The following is a 25,233-nucleotide window of genomic DNA, read 5'->3' on the forward strand; positions in this document are numbered from 1 at the left end:
CTTCCACATTGTCCCAGTGACTTACAGGCGTTCAGTGTGTCACGATAAATGGGGCAATTCCCATTCTTAAGAGGAAAGCACTGGTAATATGTTCTCGGAAACACATTTATTTATATATTCAAGCCTAATTTTAAATTGTCTTTTGCAGAAAAAGAGGTAAAGACTGATTTTATATTGAGTCCAATATCTAAAAAAAAACATTCCTTAAGCCTGATTTACAGTAGCATTTAATCATTAAAACATTTTGGGAGCAGGCGTGTGTCACTGTAAAAACCTCAGCATGGAGGTGAAATTCATTGGAGAGAAGAAAAACTATACAAAAAAAAATTACATGATAGTCACAGTCATTTAAGATACTATTTACATCTTTGACCTCATTTTTCATGTCATATCACCATCCAAACTCCTTTTTCATCCACATTATTGATTAAATTAGCGATCATGATTCATTACTTGATAATAATTTCACGGTGTTAGTGGGCATGGACGACCATCTCTCTTATTGCTGCTTGGCTCATATTGTCATAACTGGTTTCAGAGTATTTGTTGGCAACAATCTATAACTTTATATCTACTGTTGCTGTATTGATTACGTCATAAACCAAACCACTGTGAAATGAGTGACACCCAACATAAATATCTGCCATTTAAAAGTGGCTTACATGATACAAAACCAACCCTAAACAGCTACAGTATGTACAGTAGGACAGTGAGAACTGGCAGCAGTGGATAAGATATTCAAAAAAATCATTATAGGTTGATGGCACAAATGTTCAGAAGTCTGTTTTTGATCCCCTCGTCTTACTGAAACCTGGAGGAAAAGTAAACATACACATGTTGATGTACAGTACAGCATAAATACAAACCCAGCCAATGGTCAAGAGAAGAACGGCACAAAAGCATGCTAACTGGATTCAAAATTAACTCTTATAGCAAGTCATAAACACAGTTTTATTAGAGTTACCTGATCAAAGGTTTACAGTTTCATTAGGGCCGCGTGATTGCATATTTTATATGGACACCACAGCAGTCAAGTAAATGAAAACCTTCTGCCTGATTCAGCGTACAGTAACAGGTTTATATGTCCCGTTTACTCACTAATGGGAAGTTAGCTGGGGAAATGGTGCAGTGCTTTATTGTAGATTGTAAGCAAGAAGAACTAAAACCCAAGTAATCCCCTTGATAATAAAACCTTATATACATGGACAGCAGTAAAGAAATGTGATTCTCTTTTGGCACAGAAAAACACTCTTCCCATCTTGAGTTGAGTTTAGTAATATGATTGGTTTCATAGACATTACTTCCTCTTAGTAGGTCACATAAATGTTTGATGAAAGCTACCCCATTCATGCCTCCAAGGAACTTCAAACTGCTCTTTAGTGCCACCACCACAGTGCTGATTATTTCAATGAGACTTTACAGTTAAATCAAAGTCAATCAAAAGAACAAGCATTCAAGAAGTACCTGCATCAAAATCATTTTTTAATCATCAAGGTTGGATCCAGCAGGCCGTGATGACTGTTCAGCATGTGCCAAGAACGACGGCTAAAAGATGGACAGTTACAGAAGAGATAAAGGCCTCAATTTGAATTCAGATTACCCAATTTTCAGCATTACAGAACCTGCCTGTTGAGTACTTGTACCCTGGCACTACCATGATAGTGGCTCTAACAACATTGCCTATTGATAATCACAGAAAAAAAAAGGAACAAAAAAATAAATCAGGAATCTTAATCTGCCACTGAACAAAACCATAAACCACAGGACGCGTACTGTCCAAGTAAACATAAATAAAGATGCAAAGTTGAGTTCCAGAGCAGAGTTATTTGGAGACACTTTGAAGAAGCAGCACTTGAGAAAACTGGAGAGAGATACTGAAAGTCAGCCAGAAATAGAGGAAGAAGGAGGCAGAGGGGAGATAAAGGAAGTTAAGAGAGACAGACTTTCCTTTGGCACCTGTGCCACAGTGGCAGTGCTCTTCTGTGGGCGAGGCGAGAAAAGGTACCAGACGAGGGTAAAGAAATGCGAGTAGGTAAAGAGGGAGGTTTCGCTTAACAGCTCATGCCAGACTGAAATATCCTTCCATATGACTTCCTTTCTTCGGCCGGAGGTTTATTCTTTTTCCCTCTCGCTCCATCTGTAGATCCTGATTCGGTTCCTCCCACATCAGTCGCACCGCTCAAAGACATTTACCCGCAAGTTTAATCCCTCAAATGAATCTTTTTGATAGCCAGAGTCTGACCTCCTTTTATAGCCTTGAACCTCAGTTCTGCAGAACAAGTTCTCCACTGTGGTGAGCACTATGGAGAACCTACAGTAAACAGTGAGCAAAAAGGAGGTTCTCCACATTCTTCTGTAGCAGTTATTTTATGGCACAGAGGGGACTTCTACAGTTCTCTATCTTGGTTCTGCTTCCACAGAAGAATGACAAGTTCCTCCCAGATGAGTTTCACAGGCTTAGATCCTCCCACAGGCGCTCCTCTGAGGTCGGTTAGTGCAGATCGTTCTGTGTTGAGGTCCTCCCTCAGGTTGGTTCAGTGTGTGGTTCTATAGGTTCTCCCCAGGCTGATACTGGGGTTCTGTGGAGGTGAAGTAGTCCTCTAGGAAGCCCTGCAGGTACTCAAATGTAGGCCTCTCTTCTGGATCCTTCCTCCAGCAGGAGAGCATGAGCTCGTGCAAGGAGCTGGGGCACTCTGCCGGGCACGGCATCCTGTAGCCGCGCTCCACCTGATCGAGGACCTCACGGTTTACCATGCCTGCAGAGAGAAACACGGAGTTAGACTTAAGACAAAGTATCTTCATGAAAATAAACCAAGGGTCATTTTATGTGTGCTGAATGAAAATAACTGTACATTCATAAAAGACACCATTGCCTGAAATTACATCATTTATATCTTTTAAAACATAAAATAATGAATTCTATAGTTTTATCAATTCATCAAACAACAGTTTGTTTGATCAAGTCTTTAGGAACATTATGTGATGTGAGGTTAGTTGGGGCGTCACCTGGATAGGGGACTCTGCCTTTAGTTGCCAGCTCAGTAAGCAGCACACCAAAGGACCAGACATCAGACTTGATGGTGAAACGACCGTACAGAGCTGCCTCCGGTGCTGTCCATTTGATTGGAAACTTAGCCCCTGAGGAATTATGGGACATTAAACTTTACATTTAAGTAACATTTAAAAGCAACATACTGTGAAATAAAAATATGTCTACATTTCAGAACAAATTTGAATCTCTTGAATCTCGGTAAACAAATCTCTCTTTCTCTCTGTGGCTCTTTTAACAACAGTAATACCAGTTTTAAATGAAAGAGTAATTAGGACGTACCTTGTCTCGCGGTGTACTCATTGTCTTCAATGAGTCTTGCCAGACCGAAGTCGGCCACTTTACACACCAGGTTGTCTCCCACCAGGATGTTAGCAGCACGCAGGTCTCTATGGACGTAGTTCATCCTCTCCACGTAGGCCATTCCTGCAGCAATCTGATGACAGATTTTAGAGAAAATTAAAATATTATTTTAAAACATTAAAAACAATGTTTTCAGGAAAGAATACATTATAGTGTGTACAGTAGATTATGGATTGTTGTAAGAGGCACTATTGACTCTGGAGCACAATAAATCATATTGGGGCTGCAAAATAATCAAATATTATTACCTGAGCTGCCATGTCTACCAGCTGAGGCAGACGAAGCATTTTTCCTGCATCTCCTTTAAGGAAGTCCAGTAAGCTACCTGTGAATGCAAGACAAAAAATATTTAGACAAACTACTATAAACAAACTACTATAGTAATAAGATAATGTGTTGCCAACTTTTGTTACTTGACTGTTGACTGCAAATAGTATAGTAGAGGCAGAGGTTCGATACTCTTGTTACAGCCTGTATCCTGTATTACCTTGACTCATATACTCTGTCACAATGTAGATCGGTTCCTCGGACACCACAGCGTACAGCTGGACCAGCTTCTCGTGCCTGAGCTTCTTCATGACCTGCGCTTCTTGTAGAAAGGCCTCCGGAGACATGGTGCCAGGCTTCAGGGTCTTGATGGCTACCCGTGTTGTACCGTTCCATGTACCTAACAGAAAACAGCTTTCACTATCTAACTTCTTGCATAAGGTGTTCTGTTTCCTTCTCTAAGACTGATATTTTATCAATTTATTAAAGATATCAAGGAGTTTTAGTAACTTTTACCAGGATTTCCCTCATTAACACTTTATAGATTGTACATTAAGTGTATAACCCCTGTTGACAGTAATGTCTGTGCACAATAGTGTGGATATGGAGAATAGTCCTTACCCATCCAGACTTCTCCAAAGCAGCCCTGTCCTAGTTTAAGGTCAAGGCGGAGAGACTCTCGAGGGATTTCCCAGGCATCCCTGGCTAGTCCCTGGGTCTGTGGTTTGGCCACAGGACACACGTCTGTTAGAGCGTGGCACAGCCCATCAGAGTGCTCTGAAAGAGAAGAGAAAGATAAAATGTCAGGGTAATTGCAGCAGCATTAGAAAAGGTTAAACCTCAGATGTGTCTAAGTACTCACTGCGGTAGTGGAAGACTAGCTGCTGTAGACTGGTGAACTGGGTGCGGGAAGTGATGTAGAAACCTCCGCTATCCAGCTTCCTGATCTTGTAATGTTTAACATTCAGGCCTTTGGTGTTATCATAATCCAGCACTGACAGGCAATATGCCCCTGTGAAGAAGAAACAACAGACAGAGACAGGTTAGACAATAAAACCAGGCATATCGAGGCCTGTGTGACAGCTGCTCTCTGGTGTTTCCTAGCAGCTGTGCTGGGAAGTCCCTGTTGGCCTCTTTAAGGGCTCTGGAAATTCAACCAAGCCTGTCTGTCCTTGTCCACAGCCCACTACTATGTAACGTTTTCACTCACTAGTGCTTTCAGGAATTTAATTTATCGTTTTGTACAGGACACTACATTCGCAAAGTGTTCAATCAGCATTAAAACATGAAACATAAAAAGAAACTTAAATTAAAACAATACATAAAGTAAAAATAAACATAAAGCATTTAAAACCTTGCAGATGTGACAGGAATCCTACTGATTCAAAAGACTGAGCAGACTTAGCAAATATAAGCTCGACAGGGAGGTTTCACAGTAAAGGAAAATGAAAAATCAATCCACTTTGATCTGGGGTTTTGCTGACTGATGTTCACTGTGTGTCTTCCCTTTCTTTGAAAGAAAATCCAGTGGAGTAAAGACACACATCCCAAAGATTTTAGCCACTGCACTGACAGTAAATCCACCTGATGTACCACTTGATATCAACATTGACAGACAACTATAACCCTTTACTAAAACCTTCCTAAAATGTGTGCAGAATATAATGCTGCATTATGTTTTGACACAATGACAACATTTAATCCATTTCACAGCGATTTTTCCACTCACATACAACAGATCAGGCACACAAACACCTCTAACTAGAGCTAGGATGGATTTATTTTCACCTCCCATGTTTTAAGATTTTAATTAGGTCACTTCTGTGCTCCTAGTCCCATAAATGATCTCTAACTTGCACAGCATGACATAATTTACACTTCATACAACATAAGATCTGCTCATCTGTGTCACGCTGTATGAACTTCACATTTGATATCTAATACAGAACGCACCCAGAGGCCAACACACCTCCTGCCAGAGCACCTCCCACTCCCCCGGATCCTACCCCTTTTTTCTATGAGCCCCCCTCCCTCTGTTACTGCTCTTCCTTCTTTTCATGCCCCCCCCCCCTCTCTCTCAGTGTGTGTGTGCGTGTGTGTTGGGAGAACAGAGACTTATAGCCGGGGGGAAATCCAGCACCCTCATAGGTTGACCTACTTCTGGCAGAGTGATTCACCCCTATCCATTCACAAGCCCCAATCCACTCCGCTCTTTCCCTTTTTCTCTGCACTTCCTTCAAAACAACCCCCTGAAGAGCTCACCTACGTCATAGGGACCAGAACTGACTTAATACTTTCTGAGAAAGATGTAAAACTCTGCCACAAGCCCAGAGAACAAAGATACAGAGCCACAGGCGTGTGTGAAAGTTAACAAATGACTTAATTACGAGGTTCTGCCTCTTTCAAATTAGGTCCCCAAAGATCTGCTTATTTCAAAGTAACATCTCATCTGCGGTGCACACTAAGCTCCTGAGACACAGAGTGTCATTACTTCCTCTTTTTACACATTTTAAATACCCAACAAGTGCAAAATAGAAAGGTCAGGTTTCTGTTAAATGTGTTTTGGAGTCATAATTTTCTTTGATACTGTGTGCATTTTCCAACAACACATCTCAAAGGCTGCGTCTGCTGTTACATTACAATCATTATACAACTTTATTCTCAGCGTGTTATCATGATCTCTGAGAATATTTCAACACAATCTCATAACTGCATCTCGTTCTTGTTTTTCACACAAATGTTTTCTTTTGATAAATAAGTAATATTTGCTATTATCTAAGTAGTGTGGCCTAGAATGGGTGACATAGCTTAAAATAATTTCCACACATTTAAATTTAAAGGATGGATTCTCAATTTTTAAAGTGTGTCTTAAAACAACAGTCAAGTTACTAAATGAACATTGACATATTTTTCTTGCTGTAAACATTCCTCCTGTTCCTACTGTCCATTAAGAGAGCCCTTCATAATGCCCTTTTAAGAAATGGGGGACACAATCCACAGCCCTCCTATGTAAAGATGTATTTAAAAGATTATCTGAACATAATATGAATGAATTATTCATCCAAGTACATTTGGAGGGAAGCATTTAATGCTCAATATGAACAGAAGGAATGATTACAGTGAGCAAAACCTGTTTCAATGTTCATTTTGGCTAAAAAATTGTGAACCTTTTCTTTAACTATTCTATTGTTAACCATTTAACCATCACTAACTCATCAATAAACTACATGTTGAAATAAGGACAAAAAGTGAAAAACCAATTTGGTTAAACTACCTTCAAAAAACTACCTCATGAAAGCATGTGTGCTGAAAACATGTTGGTTCAATAAAGACCAGACTCTTTCAGTTCTTTGGCTAATGTTGGCAAGTTGTTTTCACACATGATTTTTTTATCCTCCAAAAAGGCTGAGAATCACAGATTTGATAGCTCATTATAAACTAACACTGAAAAAAGCAGAAGAGCTAATTGGATCTCTTTGGAGAGACACAGACGTCTGCTCTCTCACCTTTAGTGGTCTCGCTCTCCCTCACCAAGAAGGTTCCTCGCCTGTTCTGTAAGTTCAAAAGGATCCTCTCTGAGTCACGCCGAGTGATCTTCCCAAAATACCACCTGCCAAAGTGGGCCACAGAGAAAAAGATCAGTGAGAAGACATGACAGCACTGCTGAGCAGACAGAGTTACTTCTGGCAACATATAGAAATGTACAGGACAAAAATCTCTATCCTTTAACGTTAGCTTGTAGAAACAGCTTTGCATAAGAATACATTCCAATTCTGCACTGAAAACTGCCTGAAAGCTGTGGGGGGAAATAAACTGTAATAGTGAAATAAGAGAAGGATTATGTACTCTTCTGCTTGGATGGAGTCGGATGGAGCCACATAGTTGCTGGGGATGTAACCGCTCTCTCCCGTCGTCAGCGAGCGGGCGAGCCACCAGTCCCCTTCTCTGTGATAGAGAGAGAGAGGAGAGGAAGCAACAAAACACACGAGACCAAGAGAGTGAATCATCAACAGAAAGCTGACATGGGCAACAAAAGCATTTCTTAATATAAAGATGTTATGGTGTATTCCCACTTATGAGAGGAGATATTTGATGGTGAAAGAACACGTGAAGGATACGGCTGGTGCTATTGTACATTTTTCACTTGTCAACAAATTCCATGAGGTGACCAAAAATAAAAATGCATTAGTTTGTCTCAAATACATTGACTTCAAGCTTTTTGGTTTCTACTGAAGCAGTCAATCTTTAAAAGTGGGTCCTAAAAATACAATATATTTCATTTAATAAAAAAGGCTAGTTTTAGTCATGGATTAATATAGCTTGCTGGTCACTATTTACATTCATAAGTTATTTGAGTGATTGACTCAAATGACAAACTACGCTGCCTGTCATTCATCAAAACAGAGGAACATGCCACTCGGTGCAGCAGTGTGGCTCCTTGATGTGTTTTTAATAGTTTTTGGGTGTTAATGGAGGTCTATTAACCTGACGCGCCAGATGGTTTGATACAGAGACCCGTCTGAGAAGTTGTCCTTGGAAACGAGAAAAAGGGCAGTCACTTTCAAAAAAAATACTTGGCAGGTGATTGGACGAACCATCTGTCTATCACCGTCTTACCTTGCGAGGCAGCTGGATCAGCAAGATCACGTGAGAATCCTTACAGGACGCTAATTGGTCGTACAAAATCGCATAACTTGAAGCCTGATAAGATTGATTCATGCGTGATCTTGTGATGCAGTGATCTCATTAATCCAGCAGTCACGTAAGCTAAGAGGCATGAGCTATCAGGGAAATCACTTGTAATAAGATCAATTCATTCACGTTTTGGTCTTTTGATGGAATTTGGTGCAGAAAAATAAAGAGCATTATCAGTGTATCCTTAATGTATTACAGCATCTGCACAACAGGATGCTTCAGACTGTGTCCTCAGATTGTTTGAAGACCTTTAATGTTCTTTACAAAAGATAAAAGAAGCCTAACGATTGACACATCTCATCCCACACCAAGACAGAGTGATGTGAGGAAAAACTAATTGAGAGGAAGCAGACAGAAACATAAGCAGCCTTTAAATCCACTTAGGCTATGTTCACACTGCAGGCTTTAATGCTCAATTCTGATTCATTGCTCAAATCTGATTTTTTTGTTTGACTGTTCATATTACACTTTTAAATGTGGCCTGTCTGCGGACTGCGATGTGAACAGCTCACACTCCTGAAGTGACCCGCATGCTCAGTTGATCATTAATGACGTCACGCACACACATACATCTAATCATATACCATAACTACTCTTTTGATCTTATTCAAAGATGAATAATAAGAATTTCCATTACACTGGTTAGGCATGGGCCTGTATGAGATTCTGGCGGTATGATAACCATAAGCAAAAATATCACGGTTTCACGGTATTGCGGTATTGCAATTACAGGTCCTAGAAGGAATCTCCGATCATCATCCGATTCAGTGCGACTTGTGCTGTTCACATTGTCAGAAACAATTCAGATATGGGTCACATTTGAGCAAACAAATCGGATTCACGTCACTTTTAACTGCAGTGTGAACGTAGCCTTACAGTCCTTCAGCTTACATTTTGGACCTTTAGCTGATGCTCTATGTCCAGTGACTTACAATACGTTATCTACTCTACATCTCCTATGTAAAATCTTTCAATGCAGTTACAGTTGGTGCAGACAAATCAGTGCAGCAGGAAAGTGACAGTGAACACAAGATTTTTTTTTATTGCATTAAGTATTACTGACCTGAAGCTGTACTTTTTCCTAGGAGAAACCATGAAGCATGAGAAAGAAAGGAGAGAGGGAGAGATAACAGACACAGCAGACACATCAAAACGTGGCAAGAAGACTCAGCAAGGCAAAGCAACGTAGCACAGACAGATAGTGGAAGAGCCGAATATGCTGTGGGACTACACAGTAGGGCTGCATGAAGCTCCGTCTTCAATGTCACTTCAGTTTGTAATAATTTCAATAGAGAATTATGGAATAATCTCCATTTATTTTCCATAAATGATCAAATCCACATATCATTTGGGATTTCTGGACACGCTTGTTGAGTCTCGCTGCGTCCAATCCATTATTTACATTCAAATTTTAAATAAAAACTCACATTCGCCAAATACTGTTTTGTAGTGTAGATACTGGAACTGTTTTATTATGCAGTATAAATAAAGTATGAATTCATAACATCTTAACCCTACTGTGTAGTGCCAGACTATAGATAAAGAACAACAGAACAGACTTATGGCAGGAAATTATGGAAAGAGCTCATAGGAAAAAAAAAAAAAAAATCACCATTGTTCTGATTTTTAAACACCTGCAGGGAAACTACTAGACATGATTTGACTCGGAAACAGCAGCTTTTAAAATGCATGTAATTTCCCCCTTTTTCATTTCCTACTACTGAAATCTATGTGCTATTCCAATTCACACAAATCACACCAACACACAGACACACCTAAACACATTTCAGAGCTGGTATCTGTGCAGAGGGCAGGAGCGTGAGTGTCAATCTTGCTATGAAAAGCTCTATAAAGTGTCTTAAAGGTTATGATAATGACGAGAACAGAATGAGTAAAATGTGGCTCTGCTCTGTTTTTAGTCGACAGATGGGGAGGATCAGACTCCACTGTCTGGATCACTCGGCAGTTACCAGCTCTGACTCTTGCTGTGTTTGTCTGCGTTCATTCATATACACATTGTGCCCACTCACGCTCACATGTGCGTCTACAAATCTGTTCATTTAGATTTTTTTGTGAAGGGAGAGAAAGATAGATGACTGTTGTGTCTTACGTGTTGTTGACAATCTGCAGCCTGTCGCCTTTCCTAAAGGTCAGATCAGATGCTGTCCGTGACTCATAGTCATACAACGCCACAAATGTAGTGACACCTCCTGCAAGAAAAACACACCCACACACACCCACACAAATACACATTTAGGGAACAATGTAATTAAAGACAATTGTACTTCCTTTTAAAACGCTTTCCACATTAACTTCTGTAATCTAAGTTCCATATTGCAGGTCAAACCCTTGATGATAATTTGCTCTATACAATGCAAAGCTATAAATCTAGTTATTTTGCCCCCCCCCCCTCTCTATATATCTGTATAAAAGTAGCAATTTGCTCCGCCTTAATGAGAAATATCGACATTCAGACTGCTGTGACCGATAGGCCATGAAGGACAAAGTCATCATAACAGCGGCTTTCTATTTTCTGAGCGTCTGTGTGTGCAGCTTTCTGCCGCCTCCTTTTAATGAACTGTGATCTAAACTCGGGAACTCTCCGGTTAATCATTGATTGGCTCATTACATGCATGGGAAGAGGTGGCCAGAGGAGCTGCTCCTGAAACACCAGGAGCTCTCAGCTGTTTGCGTGGAGCAACATTAACCAAACCATCTGGCCAGTCTAGACACATTACAGCTTAATGTCAAGTGAAATCTGGATGGTGGGCCACAGCGGACTGCAAAGTCAAAGGGCAGGTTTTAAGATTGTTTGACAGTTGATGGTGCAAAAAAAAGAAACAGCTTTATTTTTAGATGTGACTTGTTGTAACAGTTTTTTGGATTCTTGGAAATTATTTTAGATTTTATCATTCAACTTAAATCTGAATATGTGGTGCTTTCTCAGGTCATTGTGCATATAAAATGTATTTGCTTCTGCTTTGTTGCTCACATTTAACACACATTTACAGAAGTTTGAAATTCTGATATATAAATATATTTGCTTTCTTGCTGAGAGTTAAATAAGAAAGATTGATACAACTCATGTATGTGCTTTATATATTACAGTGGAGTCAGCAGCTAGTTAGTTTAGATTTGCAAAAATACTGGAAACAGGTGACCCAATTCTGTCCAAAGGTAACAAAAATCTGCTTTAAAAAGGCACCTCAAAAGCTCACTAATTATGATGTTATCTTTTGTTCGTTGTACAAAGTGTAAAAACTACAATTTGTGCTTTTATAAGAGAATACGTGTGAGGGACTTTTTCTTAGCTGGAAGCAGTGACTTCATGCAGTCTTGTCATCACTGTGAGGTTGTCATGCAACCAGCAGAGACTCAACGAAGTCACAATGCCTGGTGAGGAAATATCCCCTGTAAAACCACAGTCTGATGATTTTACTTCAGTTTTTGTATGGATTTAAAAAATATATATTTAACATGATGTCATAAAAGTACTAGTAGGCTGCCTTTATGCTAAATTAACTGGCTGTTCACTGTAGTTTGATATTTGGTGTACAGGCGGGGAATAGTATCGATCTTCTCATTTCACTCTTAGCAACACAAACTATTAAAGAACACTGTAATCTGGGTCAATATCTGAAACATGAAGTTTAGGAACGAATCTTGACTATTATCATCATTTGGTGTTACCTACCTGACAGAGGTCCTCTCTGAGGTGAGGTGACGGTGCCTGTGTGGTCCACCCCTCCAAAGAGAGCAAGCTCAGGCGTGTTCGTCGGGGCGTGCTGGTGCTGCCCTTGCCCCCTCCTGCCTGTCCCAACGGCAGGGCTCCTGTTAGGGGTCTGGGTCTGCTGGGCAGGGCCCAGGTGGTGGAAGTGCCCGCTGTCTGAGCCTGTGCCAATGGTGCCGTCCAGGCTCATGGAGCGCTGGCCCGGTTCCTTGGGCTTGCTCTTGCCCGCCCCCATGTGCAGACCTAGGATGAGAGCCAATGATGAGTAAGGATGCGGCACTTAAATGTCCCAAAGGATGTGAAAAAAACCTCTTTTGTGCTGCTAACATTTCTATCTATCATTATTATGGCAAATATATGTTTAAAATGAAAAAAACATATAGGCTACACATAAATCAACATCTCACCCTTTCCCAGTCAAACCGCAGCAATGACAAACCTTGTACATTTTATTTCATCTCATAAAATGTGGTTAAAAATTATGGAGCAACTCAGCTGCCCTCTGCCATCATATAAAACCCACAGGCCTACTTTCATTCTGGCAGCTGCAACTTGACTTAGATGTGGGCTTTTGGATGTCAGTCTGCTTTTAAACTCTTGATAATATTTAATGTTTTTAAAATATGTATATTTTATATGGAAACATGTCAAACCCCAGACAGAAAAAATATGGATGCTATTCCATCAGTAAAAAAGGACTTGTATGCAACAGTTTTAATCCACCCATCCCAAAATACTCTTCCTTCAGGAACAGGAACTGACCCTTTTTCAGTTTCTATTCATTCACCTTTGTCAAACAAAAATTCCCTTTAAGCGGTGTGTGCTGTGCTGTGTGAGCCTCAAAGTCATTTTGGCCCTCCAAATCCACCACAGAGTAGCCTTGGAGCTGTTCCAGGTTCAGTCAGAATTGTTTAGTATGCAAATGCTGTGAGAACAGGACACCTTGAAACAGTCAACACACATGCATTCAAGGTCATTCCTATCTGTTGATTCAATCAGTTCTGAATCAATAAGCATCTACGAGGAAAACAAAGCTTCAAAAAAAAAAAAGACAAGAAGAAGCAGCGAGCTGTAATGAAGCCGAGTGTTATTATTGTGCGAGCTGACAAGGACAGTAACGGTTTTCGTCTTCTACAGGTTGTCATACCACCACCTCTCCCCCATTCAATCCCCGACGCTGAATACATCTTACATCTGCAACAAGTCAAGAGCGCGCCGTCACCGTGAGCGCCGCAGACAAAGACAAACATGCTCAGACAGTCAAGTGCACCCACAGAAAGTTAAGAATGCTGCGTTCACACACACGCACGCACGCACACGCACACGCGCACACACACACACACACACACACACACACACACACACACACACACACACACACACCAAGTCCAATCCTCCCTTTAGGGTGCTGTAGAGTGACTCACTGTGAGACCGGCTATTTCAGGCCAGCTGAAACAGATACAGTCATACACACATGAAACAGTCTTGTTCCTTTGTGAATAAAGGCACTCTCAGTTCCAGACAGAGGGTACGAGCCATGTGTGTAGATGTCTGTGTGTATATGTGCGTGTGTGTGTGTTTGAGCAGCTGTTCTTTGGTCTCTGGGAAACAAGGGAACAAGGCTGTATCTCACACCAACACCCCAACCTCAGTTGTGTCTCACATCCTTTTTCCAACACGTGTGTATCCCTTGTGAGTGTTTCCAACACACTTGAGTGAGTCTGACAGACAGGACAGAGAGGGTTATTAACAGACGAGGAGGAAGGAACTGGCAGTAGCTGTAAAAAGATCGTGTAGGTGGTTGTTGTGTACCGCTCGGACAGCTGAGGCTTAGTGGGTGTTTTAAGTGTAATGTGCGAGCATAACATAATTACACAGGTATGGGGATTCTCGGAGATATGGAAGGATCCCACTGTGGAGCTGTGTGGGCGTGTAAGCTGCTGAGTGTGCGTGAATGTGCACGAGTGATTTCAAGCACACATACAGTCATACAAGCTTTGATTCAACTCCTGCCAGGATGTAATCTGGCGCACTTGGGGGTTAACGTATCCCATGGTGCAACACTGAGTCACACAGCGATAAACCCATAGGCCCGGCGGAAAAAGACTGACAGGGATGCGTGAATTGTGTGAAGGGTAAGCGCTTGATTTGACAGCTGAGTCTGGACTTTGGACTTTGAGTCTGGCTGTAAACTTCTACTACTTCACCTTGTGGTTTAAAAGGCAACAGAGGCAGCACGGGCCGACGGGAATGCAATACCAATTGATTTAAACAGTACTGGAGGCACTTATGCAACAGATACATTTACAAGTCCATTTTGTCAATATACGTACATAAGCAGATACTTGAGGTGCTTGAATCTGCACAAATACTCCTGGTAAATTATCACCGACAGCCAAGTCTACTTAAAAACCAGCGTCTGATGTGTATTTTTGGAGCATCAACATCCTCTAGTTCTACACATACCACCATCCTGCAAATAGTTGGTATAATACCTTTCTTAATAATAGGAAAGGGCTTCCAGGCGAGTTTCTCACTCTCTGATACCATCACTGGTACCAAGCTTTCTTCTGCTCTTCAGTAATACTCTGTGACAAAAATCCACTTTCAACACATTGCAAGAGATATAAAAAGGCTAAAATAATCCACATAAAATGCAAAAACAGGAACTAAAAGTACTCCTTCCTCATATCAAACTATCATGTTGCTATAGATATACCTTGAGCAACCAAAAACAACTTTAGATGTGATGTCAACATGTGATCCCAACAGGTGAGTTACTATGTATTTATGTGCAAATGTGTGAAAATAATTGTGTATTGATCTAGTATTGATGTGATACTAGGAGTTCAGATTGAGTTACAAAACAGCATAAGCTCCTACATAACACATAAAATACTATTAAAAAACAAAAGTATGCACCGTGTACAATTTTACTTTCACAATCAAGCAGAAGTGCCCTTTCAAATGTTTTTTCTGCAGTCTTATTTAACTGGTGACAAAACGTTTTCTCTGCTCTCCGTCCATCATACTGTTCAGATAATCAGCGCTAACTGGAGTGATTTTTTAGAAAAACGCACACAGAATTATGGCCCAGTTTTGATCCTGTAGGGATCATTTCCTCCACACTCACTGTCATATGAACACACTCACATTTTTCTTACAGTAAAATATGCATGTGTTAAAACTTCCAGATTATTAGTATACAGCATGGGGGAATTTGGACACAGTTCAGCGAGGCAAGCAATTGGCAGAAAGTAGCATTTTAACCCTGATCCTTTGATTGAAGACAAGTCAAGACGATTTGGAAAGCTGACTTATCATTAAGTTGAAGGAGAATGAAGAAAACACCAATGAGGAGAGGTAATGATCCTTGACCAGCGCTGAAAACATATCCCAACACGGTGACGGCAGAGTTCTCGTCCAGAGTCACGGTGCACATACTGGCCAACGCTCACCACTGCTGGTCTGCACACACCAGAGCACCCTTGAAAGCCTCAGAGCCTACGTATGTAAACAACAGCTTACATACGCAGCTAAGCCTCACGCCTTTTCCTAATATGGTGTCAGAGTGCCCTAATATCAAGAAGTGCTAACATGTGACTCCTTTTTAACAATGTGATATGAAATGGAGGAGAACTGGAGGAGTGAAGATGATGAAGGAAACAAAAGTATGCCGGACAGAAAAAAAAAGAGATAAATAAGATAAAAGAGAATTACAAATATGATGAGGAATGAGAGATGAGGAGATTTCAAGTCCTTTGTGAGTTTTTTTCCCCATTCATCAGAAGCACAGAGGAATGCAGGAGAGCCAGATTGCGCCACACGGCTGTGATTGCCAGCGACTGCAACAAGAGCAGGCACCTGAGTGGCGGGAGGCCGGGGTGGGAGGAAGGAAGCGAGGAGGGAGATGAAGAAGAGGAATAGGGAGGAGGGAGTACCGGTGCTCTAGTTTCCAAGGATATACAGCAATCCCAACTTTAACTCCTGTTGCATTCCCCTTTCATGCTTGTCCTGACATCAGAAATCACTTAATTCATTTTAAAATCATAATTAACACATTTTTACTCCTCTTTCATTTTACTGTATTGGTGTTTATGCAAGTTAAAAATGCTTTCTGTTTCTAATATTTCTCTGAATGTGAAGAAGTATCAAAACATATGGCTTCATAACTCCTTAACAGAGTGACACAAGGCACAGACATGCCGACTGTGTGAATAACGCTATGCTCGGTTGTGTTTTGGGGAAAGAGATTTTAAGGATTAGATATGAGTCTCGGCAAATACAGGCTCCGTTCAAAAGGCTGCTCGCTGAGTGGTATTTACCTCAGAACCGCAATGGAGCTCAAGAGCACTTCATTATCCGCAGTACATTTATCACTAACCTGTGTCTTTTTTCATAGTCTCAGTGTTGACTGAGTCTTAACTAAATCTATAAAACTGTCTCTGAGCATGAACTGAATACTGGGCACAGAGGGACAAATACTGCCAGGAGACAGAGTGAAAGTAAAAGTAAGATACCTGAAAGGAACTAGCGTTAATACAGCAGGCACGTTATGACACCTTTAACGGTAAGGAAACTGCATCTTTGACAGTATTTGTGCTTATTTCTGCCTCGGACAATGGTATAAACCTACAAAGTCGTACCTGACTCTTCGATATAAACCCTGGTAAAATCTGAGGTCATCAGTATCTCGCTCCTTTTCTTCAGGCTGCCCAACTATCTAAAATAACAGTAAAATAATGAAAACTGTGAAGGTGCAATTAATGTTTTCAATTAATCTACACATTAGTTTCTCAATTAGACAGTGAATCACTTTCACTCACAGTCTATGAAATGTTAAACAATTGTGGAATAAATGACATTCACAATGTCTCGAAGTCCACACTGATGTCTTCAATTTGCTTGCTTTGTCTGACTAACAGTCTAAAATGTTAAGAAAGTTAAAAAAGCTAATCCTCACATTTAAGAAGCTGAAACTATGAATAATTAGGCAGTCTAACTTAAAAAAAGACTACCAAACAATGACTTGATGATCAAAACAGTTGCAGATTACTTGATTAATGGACTAATTGTTGTAACTCTACAAAAAAATTAAAAAAGAAAAAAAAACCCTCATTTAATACTACAGTTCTGTCACTAAATGACTGGCTTCTGTTTTGAAATGCTGTTTAACTGATAAAGATGCAACTAATGAATTTACTATTCTGTAATTTTTTGCAAAGATTCAATTCGCCAGTGATTCAATTTAGTCTATAAACTTGAGCCCAGAGCCCAAGATGTCTTTAACCCTTACATACTGTTCAGGGTCAAATATGACCCATTTTTTAAAAACATCTGAGACCATTAAAAATACTTTTCTCTTCAATCCTGAAATGTGATTACTTTCCCTAATGTGACCCAGAACATACAAAAAACTGAAATCTAGAGTGTTCTTCACATTTAATTTAATATGAAATAGTTTTGTTCTTCTGTGTTATGTAACACTGGACCATAATATAGTGTTTTATATACAGTTTCTCAAAAAACTAAAAAAAAAAACTCTCCCTGATCTCTGAAAGCGTCATTAAGGGTTAATCATGTTTGTGACTAATTATGTGAGGAAATACTGTAACAGGTTAGAATATGAGCAGTGTGTGAGGGTTAAATGTTTTATTTTGTCTGCAAAACTACAGAGATTCAACCTGATAATCATATAAGACAAACAACAAATCATCATATGTGAGAAGCTAGAAACAAACCATTTTTAGGCATTTTTCTATTATTGAAAAGCTTTATTCTAGGTAATCCATTCTCTTTCAATCAGCTAATCGATTACCTTACACATTTTTCCAGCTCTACTGCCTGCATTAAAAAGTTCCAGACTGATGTTTCATAGATAGGAACCAAGCTCGACAATTTCTCACGCCCCCCCCATCTTTCCCGATCAGCGTTCAAGCTGTACATTTCTGGTCAGGCCCATAAGCACATTTGGCCGTGACGAACCTCACTGAGTCACAACAGACGGTAACAGTTGCCACTGTGCTGCAGAGAGTGAAGGAGCTCGAGCCAATGCTTCAGTCGAATGAGAAAATTACAGTTTGCCCAGGGGAGCGGACGAGAGGGAGGGAAGGAGGGGGGGGGGGGGGGGGGTGAGGGGTAGTGGGCAATGATGGTTCCTCAAGATCAAAACGAGAGGAAATGTGCACATTAGCGTCACTGTCTTATTCTGCTATACGCTGGACGATAACATGAAACATACATGTATAATACACAGATCATCTAAATATAGCCCGGTCAGAGAGAAAGACAGAGAGAGAGGGAAAGAGAGAATGGGTAGTTGATTTAAAAAAGGATAAAGAAAAGACAAGTCGTGTCCCAATTTAGCACTCTGAATCCCGAAATGAGATTCTCTCTATTTCCTTTTTTGTTTCACTGACCCCCAAACACTTAAGAAAGTCTGTGGCTGTGTCGAGCTGTCCCATCTCATCTCCCCTCTTCCACTCATAGAGAACAGGCAAGTAGGAGAAGAAGAGGAGGATAAAACCCTACTTCCGTTTTCTGTCCATCTTTAACTGGTGGCTCTAGCAGCAAGTAATCCAGCCTCTGAGAGACGGCTGCTACAGCATGATTAATTCTGTGGAGGAGGTCAAAGGGTGGGGTGCATTTCACTCCAGAGGTGCCACACTCTTTGCAAATAATGACCTCACACATATTTATTATTAATATTATTATTATTATTATCATCATTAATGACGGCATCAAGTTGCTCAAGATACTGGTTGACACAATATACTTTGTCTCTTTAATATTAGAGTACTGTAAAAATTGTTTTCCTCCTGATATGTTTATATTACATCTTGGTAAATATATTATTTTAACATGTTCTGGTAAAAACAGAACCACAAGAGCCTGTTTCACCCTTAAAGCCAACTTCAATCTCTTACTGCCCTCTAAAAGGAAACATGTATTTCTCTTTTTAAAGTGTGTTTAAAGTGGCAGAGGAAGTCATTTTGATGACTTTACAAATCCAAATATGCATTGTTCATGCTCAGAGTTATCAACAAGGGATGGATTATCAATACATATTTTAAGGTTGCCAATTAGTAAAAAAAACAAAAAACAAAAAACCAAAAAGACACAATTTTGAGCTTTTCCCATGATCCATGTGTCTCATTCACAGCAAACCTGCCTTATGGAAATTAGCTGGAACTTGTCCAAAGCCCCAAAACCGACTGTAAATAGATTAGCCACATAATTAAAATTCTATTTCCGTGGGATTAAACACCAGTTGTTGTCAGTAAAGCTGCTTTCAAAGAAGCAAGGGGTGGGGTAGCTGCCTACAGGAGTAGCAGCTGTCAAAATGATAACGTCTTTGCTTAGGGAAGAGAATTTGGGAAAGGAACAAATAAATAAAAATGAAATAAATTTTAAAAAAACACTGAAAATCCACGCTTGCCAACGTGATCCATGTTAGGCCTGCGAACAGCGATTTGTGAATGGGAACACAGACAAAAGGCGACACTGCTGCTGAGACAGTCGTGGGCTCCGGCTCACATACAGCGCATATGCGGCCTGATGAATCAAAACAGGTGCTCTCACTGCTCCATTTTGAATTTCGATGGCTTGTTGGCTTTATTTTATGTATGCCGTCGATTTTCTGCGTCTTTTCCTCTGCGTTTATCGCTGTGAGAAAAAGACAGCAATGTGACATTTGCACACCGGCTGCGCATTTACAGTGTGGGTACTACAGTAAATCGTCAACAACGTATAGCCCCTGACACAGACTATGCGTGGCACTGGCCAAATGTGCCAGAGCAACACTGAATGGCCTGTGTGCAACAATGAAATACAAGTCAGTGTGTTGGAGGGGGGGGGGGGGGGGGGGGGGGGGGTCTCATAACGCTGACTGAGAAAACACCCGTGTGAGAAAATACGCAGTAGCTAACCCAAAAGCTCCGCCACAAATCTCTTTTTTTTTCTCCCATTAAAAAACGCCATAAACTCTTAATTAACTCACCTTTGAGGCGTCTTGAGATTCAGCCCGAAAATCAGAGACGCACAGTCTTATTGCACCGTGTTAAATCCTTGTGGCTGTCCTCATTAGGGGAATAATGGAAGCGGATGGCCAGTTGCTGTGGAAACGTCGGGCCAGCCACGAATCCCATTTAGCGAATTTCGGCGGAATCGCAGCGAGAGGAGGTCATGACGGTGATGCGTTCAGGAGCAGAGGGCACAGCTGCCGGGATTTCACTACAACACACCAAAAAACCTAAATGGCGAAGGAGCCTGACCAGCTGGGAAGAGTCGACGGCGCGGCTAATTCATGCGACGAAGCAGGAGTGGTGTAGTGTGGAGAAGACATGCCTCGTCGGTAAGGGGAAAGGCACGGGATAGTAGTGCATCACTGACGAAACACGAGAGCATACAAATATGATGAGCCTGGATGTTACGCTCTCTACGCACATAACGGCGGTGTCCACATTCACGTCGAGTCGCGTAAAAGCCGACGTTGTATTTTTTTTTTACTGTGAGGCATTGGAGGGCACGACAACACCCCCCCCCCCCCCCCCCCCCCCAGTTAGCTTTCATAAAATAATCTCGAGTCACGATTCAGAAGTTTTTTTTAATTTTTCATTATAACGCAACACATGTTAAGTCAAAGTAAATCTCGCTTTTTTTTTTTTTTTACCAGAACCCAGTTAGCTCCATTGCTGGCTATGGCAAAATTGGTTGCTAAGCGACTCACACTTAAGTGTCTTTTTTCTGCTTGCGTATTAATATTAAAACCATTAAAACTCTACCGTAGGCTATTATAAACTTTCGAACGTGTGTCAACCAATCACATGCACACGAGGAACTATCGCTTAGCAACCACTTGTTCACATATGTTCAGTACCAGTGGCGATTTTAGACCCTTTTTATGGGTGCTCATGCAAATCCAAATTTGATCTCAGCACCCCTAAAAATAAATTAATTATTAACTATTGTATTATACGATTTTAATGATTTTGCTAGCGTGTCTGTTAGAGATGGGACAAACAATTATGCTACAGGTTCAAATGTTTTTTATCTTAACAGCTGTAATGTCATTTGGATAGTTGTCATTAATAGGCTACAGTCTTTCCCTCAGGGTTCATTTACTATCTCAGTGTCCTCTCTCTAGAAATCTTTATTCTGAACCATTATTATTATTATACACTATAGTAGACCACTTAACTATTAATTTATATTTTTTGTTGTAATTTATATTATCCAGTGAAAAGAGTAATTTAGCAGAGGGGTTTGAACACTTGCAGGGCATTGTATGTCAAATTATTATTAGGAGCTGAACCCTTTTAAAGGTCTGATCCTAGAACCACCCCTGTTCAGTACTAAGATTCGATATCTTTATGTATTTGTAATCTATGACCTCATTTGATAAACACAAGGCTTCCTATCAGTGTTCCCTAAACCTTATACTGTTTTTGGCAAATCGTACGACTCTCACGTCTTATGTCTGTTAAATGTCAATTTAATGTATTTAAACCTCTTTATTGTCCATTCCTGAGTCTGTGACCCCTGACTGTATCATATATTGTGTCTAAATATCAATGATAGGAACTAGTTAAGTTTTAGTTAAATACAGCTTACCTGCTGTGAAATAAGGCTGTTCTGGTGTCAAAAAAACTCCAGTTTGAAAAGAAAGTATATATTCTGGCATACAAAAGGAGTAGATATGAATGACCGGACATGAGTTCACTATGACTCATTTTAATCAAGATTAAATTAGCAATCAATGTCAACTTGAGTGAGCTTAAGGTGAACACATTGCATTTATTTTCCAATTTCAATTCAAACAATCAATCAACATTGAGTTATAAAAAAACATAAAATATGCAGTTGCATTAAACAGTCAGCAAAAGCTATGACACTTGTTCTTTGTATGCTGTTGAATGTGAACAGGATGAATGGTTCAATGTCATTCTGATGTGTCTCCCATTCTTTACACATCGTTTTTTATTGTTGTTATATAACTGTAGTGTTTCATATGCTTGTAGAGATAACTATAATGGTAACTGTTGACTCACTGATTACTTAACACGCCCATTCGCACAACAAGGTAACACACGCACACACATATACACTATCGCTTCTTTTTGCTCTCTTTCTTAGGTTTCTGTCGAATCTGAGGTGCTGGTCCTTTAGGTTTCTTCATCTGTTCAGTGGATTTGCCTTCAGCAGAATCCATCTCCTCCTGTGGAGCAAACAAGGAAACATTAGACACCCAGCATTTCGAAAGAAATCCTCTGAGTCATTGAAATGTGGTTTTAAAAATACATGACTGTTTTGCATGATTAGGTAAGTGTGTTTTGAAGAAGTTAATCTTGTCACGAAAGAGTTTGTCTTTTATATAATACTCACACGGGGGTTAGCGATTTATATATAGATAACAAGAATATACATTTTGGTACTTCAGTTTTTCATCACTTTTGAAAGTTCAGAATGTGTAAAATGATCTCAATTAAATAGAAAACAAACTGAAATTCACAGTTTTTGGAAGTCACACATAAAAGAAATTCAGGCATGTTTCAGCACTGTCTCTGTCAGCACTGTTTTTGTGACTGCAATCTTTCCTATTGTTCGGACAGTGAATAATGACAGCAGGCTGCTGTAAAGGCTGAAATGGCGACATACTGTGGAGAGTAATCAGTGCATCTGATGACGATGTCTGAAAATAGAATAATTAGGCAGTGGATTTAATTGGTCTTGTCTATAAATAATCTCTCCTGATGATTGTAAGTATGGAGATGGTGGGAGTAACCCTTGGTGGTTCTGTCTTCATGGACATTAAAAACTAGATAACTACCGCTACTTTTTCAACTGATTTCTCTGTTTGTCAGGGAGACTGAGACAGAGAGGGACTGGGAGACTACTTCTTGGTCTTTTTAGTGACTTGCATAACAGTCTGTAACAGCATTGGGGAACAAATGAGTTAATAATCATATAACTGCAGACGCTCTACCATTAGTTGTCCAGCTGTATAATTGTACCATTATTCTGCCAAGGTACATTCACCTCAGATCATACCGAGAACATTGAGCACCATTTAAACCCACTGAAGGTCTAAAAAAATCTTTGAGAATCCTGACAACAACTAAGCAATGAAGGATTGACACCATTTGCCTTAATGGCGAAGTTGAGGTGAGCAGAATATAGATGTGATGTTCAAGGAAATGCAATGTTTGTTGAGTATTAGGGCTACAACTAACTATTATTTTCATTATCAAATAATCTGTGTTTGGTCTATAAAATATCAGAACATTGTCAAAAATGTTGATTACCGTTTCCCAAAGCCTGAGGTGACGTCCTCAAATGTCTTATTTTGAGTCAACCAGCAGTCCACAACTGCTGCTCTATGGGGATAGACTGCTTAGTATAACCCCATAAAGGACTTAAGAAACCAGACTATTCACATTTGAGAAGCTGGAATCAGAATATTGATTTTTTTTTCCTTCCTAAGAAATGACTGATCCTTTATCACAGTTTCAGATTATTCATTTCAGCTCTATGATGTATCACTCAGATATGTTGTCTCTCCATTTTTATAAAGAACATGTGTGGGAGTGTATTCTGCTCCTCTCCTCTCCTCTCCTCTCAACACCATAGTCCCCCACAGACTGGTCACTAAACTCAAGGATCTGGGGTTGAACTTCTCAATCTGTTCCTGGGTCCAGAGCTTTTTGATGCCACAGGTGGTGAGGATAAAGAAAAACACTTCCAGCTCCCGCACAGTCAACATCGGCGCCCCCGAAGGCTGCGTCCTGAGTCCTTACTTGCACAACCGGGACTGTGACAATTCATTTCACTACCATTGTACATGTACAGTTTCTATGTGACAAATAAATATTCTATTCTATTCTATTCTATTCTATTATATTCTATTCTATTCTATGCCTGTCTTTGTTGCCATCTTACATGTTCGTGCCCTTTGGACATGGGGAAGATGACTGCCAGGATGCAGATGAGCTGGAAGATGGCACCCAGAAACAGACCATAGCGCAGTACACTCTCTAGAAAAGTGGGCTCTGGGACCTCTGGAGGAGACAGGTCCAGTTCTGCAGACATGATGCTCCTCTCCTTTGGTCCGTTGTGCTTCCTTTAATGACCAAACAGAAGCTCAGTTAGTAGGAAGATCAATAACAGGTTTTTTAAATGGTTGCTTTGGTTGCTTTACCAAACTTTATAGTAAATAGTCTAATTAAAAAAAAACAGGAACATCAAAACATGAAGAAAAAAATAAGATTGGGCAAACTGCTTTTCACATTTAGGAGGAAACATAAATTGAAAAAATGAATAAAGGGGTACAGACTGATCAAGTTAATCAAGTAAGTCAATGATTTTATGGGTTTTGAAAAATGTTGGGGGTTTGGTTGCTTTTTAAAATGTGCACCTTTAAATAGAAAGTTGTTCAACACCATTTAGAAAAAAGTAAAGTTCAGTTATCTATTGGTCCTTTAAAAAATTCATTTTAAGTACATGAAATTTGCCAAAAATGAAAAAAAGCTAACATTCTTGCCCATTGATTTAGTAAATGTGTATGCCAGGGATAACTGAGGCGGTTTTATGGAAGAAAATTAAATGTGTTTACTTTTTTCTCTCTCATTAGCAGCTGTGGACCCACCCACAACATAAACACACAGTCTAACTTACAACGTAGACAATTTTGCATGAAAATAATGTATTCTGGTGCCATGAATAAACCTATACTGATTTAAAAAACACTGTTATTCATCTTATCTTTTGTCTTTATAATCTGGGACACATTTACAACGTAGCAAAACACTGAAGCTAACAAAGATGAGATCTGTCTGCTCTGCTGGGTTTCAATGAGTGTGTGGATCAGAAAGCTTACCCACGACGACACTCCGCTGTAATGTGCAGGAATATAAATGTAGAGTAAAAGGTGAGTAAACACCGGAAAACACTGTGAAACAAAAATGCGAGTTTAGTTCACAAATGAAGCAGAAAAAAAGGCATCAGCACTTACAGGAAGGGACGTCAGCAATCTTTTTCTTCGCTTGGTTAAGCTGACCAGACACTTCATTGGAGCCCTCTACTGTTTGTATGGAGCTATTGCACCCTTCTTGAGTTTGTATATAATTTAAAC

The 25,233-nt window shown here is 40.1% G+C and overlaps 2 protein-coding genes across 4 annotated transcripts; both read right to left on the minus strand.

Moving 5' to 3' along the window:
* Window positions 1–2,301: 2,301 nt before the first annotated feature.
* On the minus strand, window positions 2,302–12,339 carry LOC128356292 (proto-oncogene tyrosine-protein kinase Src-like). 3 transcript variants are annotated; one of them, XM_053316787.1, is made up of 11 exons: window positions 12,069–12,339; window positions 10,485–10,581; window positions 7,526–7,624; window positions 7,186–7,289; window positions 4,542–4,691; window positions 4,301–4,456; window positions 3,900–4,079; window positions 3,661–3,737; window positions 3,332–3,485; window positions 3,007–3,138; window positions 2,302–2,756 (listed from the first exon to the last, which is right to left on the minus strand). In XM_053316787.1, the coding sequence occupies exons 1-11, from the start codon at window positions 12,337–12,339 to the stop codon at window positions 2,548–2,550; spliced, it is 1,629 nt and encodes a 542-aa protein (XP_053172762.1). In that variant the 3' UTR covers window positions 2,302–2,547. The 3 variants fall into 3 exon arrangements, with proteins under 3 accessions (XP_053172762.1, XP_053172761.1, XP_053172763.1); XM_053316786.1 differs by having other exon boundaries at window positions 10,485–10,584; XM_053316788.1 differs by lacking the exon at window positions 4,301–4,456.
* Window positions 12,340–21,879: 9,540 nt separating this feature from the next.
* On the minus strand, window positions 21,880–25,115 carry manbal (mannosidase beta like). Its single transcript, XM_053315945.1, has 3 exons — window positions 24,979–25,115; window positions 24,042–24,222; window positions 21,880–22,320 (listed from the first exon to the last, which is right to left on the minus strand). The coding sequence occupies exons 2-3, from the start codon at window positions 24,189–24,191 to the stop codon at window positions 22,210–22,212; spliced, it is 261 nt and encodes an 86-aa protein (XP_053171920.1). The 5' UTR covers window positions 24,192–24,222; window positions 24,979–25,115; the 3' UTR covers window positions 21,880–22,209.
* Window positions 25,116–25,233: the final 118 nt, after the last annotated feature.

This window comes from Scomber japonicus, chromosome 3, assembly GCF_027409825.1.
Source record: "Scomber japonicus isolate fScoJap1 chromosome 3, fScoJap1.pri, whole genome shotgun sequence".
In the NCBI taxonomy this organism is placed as follows: Eukaryota; Metazoa; Chordata; class Actinopteri; order Scombriformes; family Scombridae; genus Scomber; species Scomber japonicus.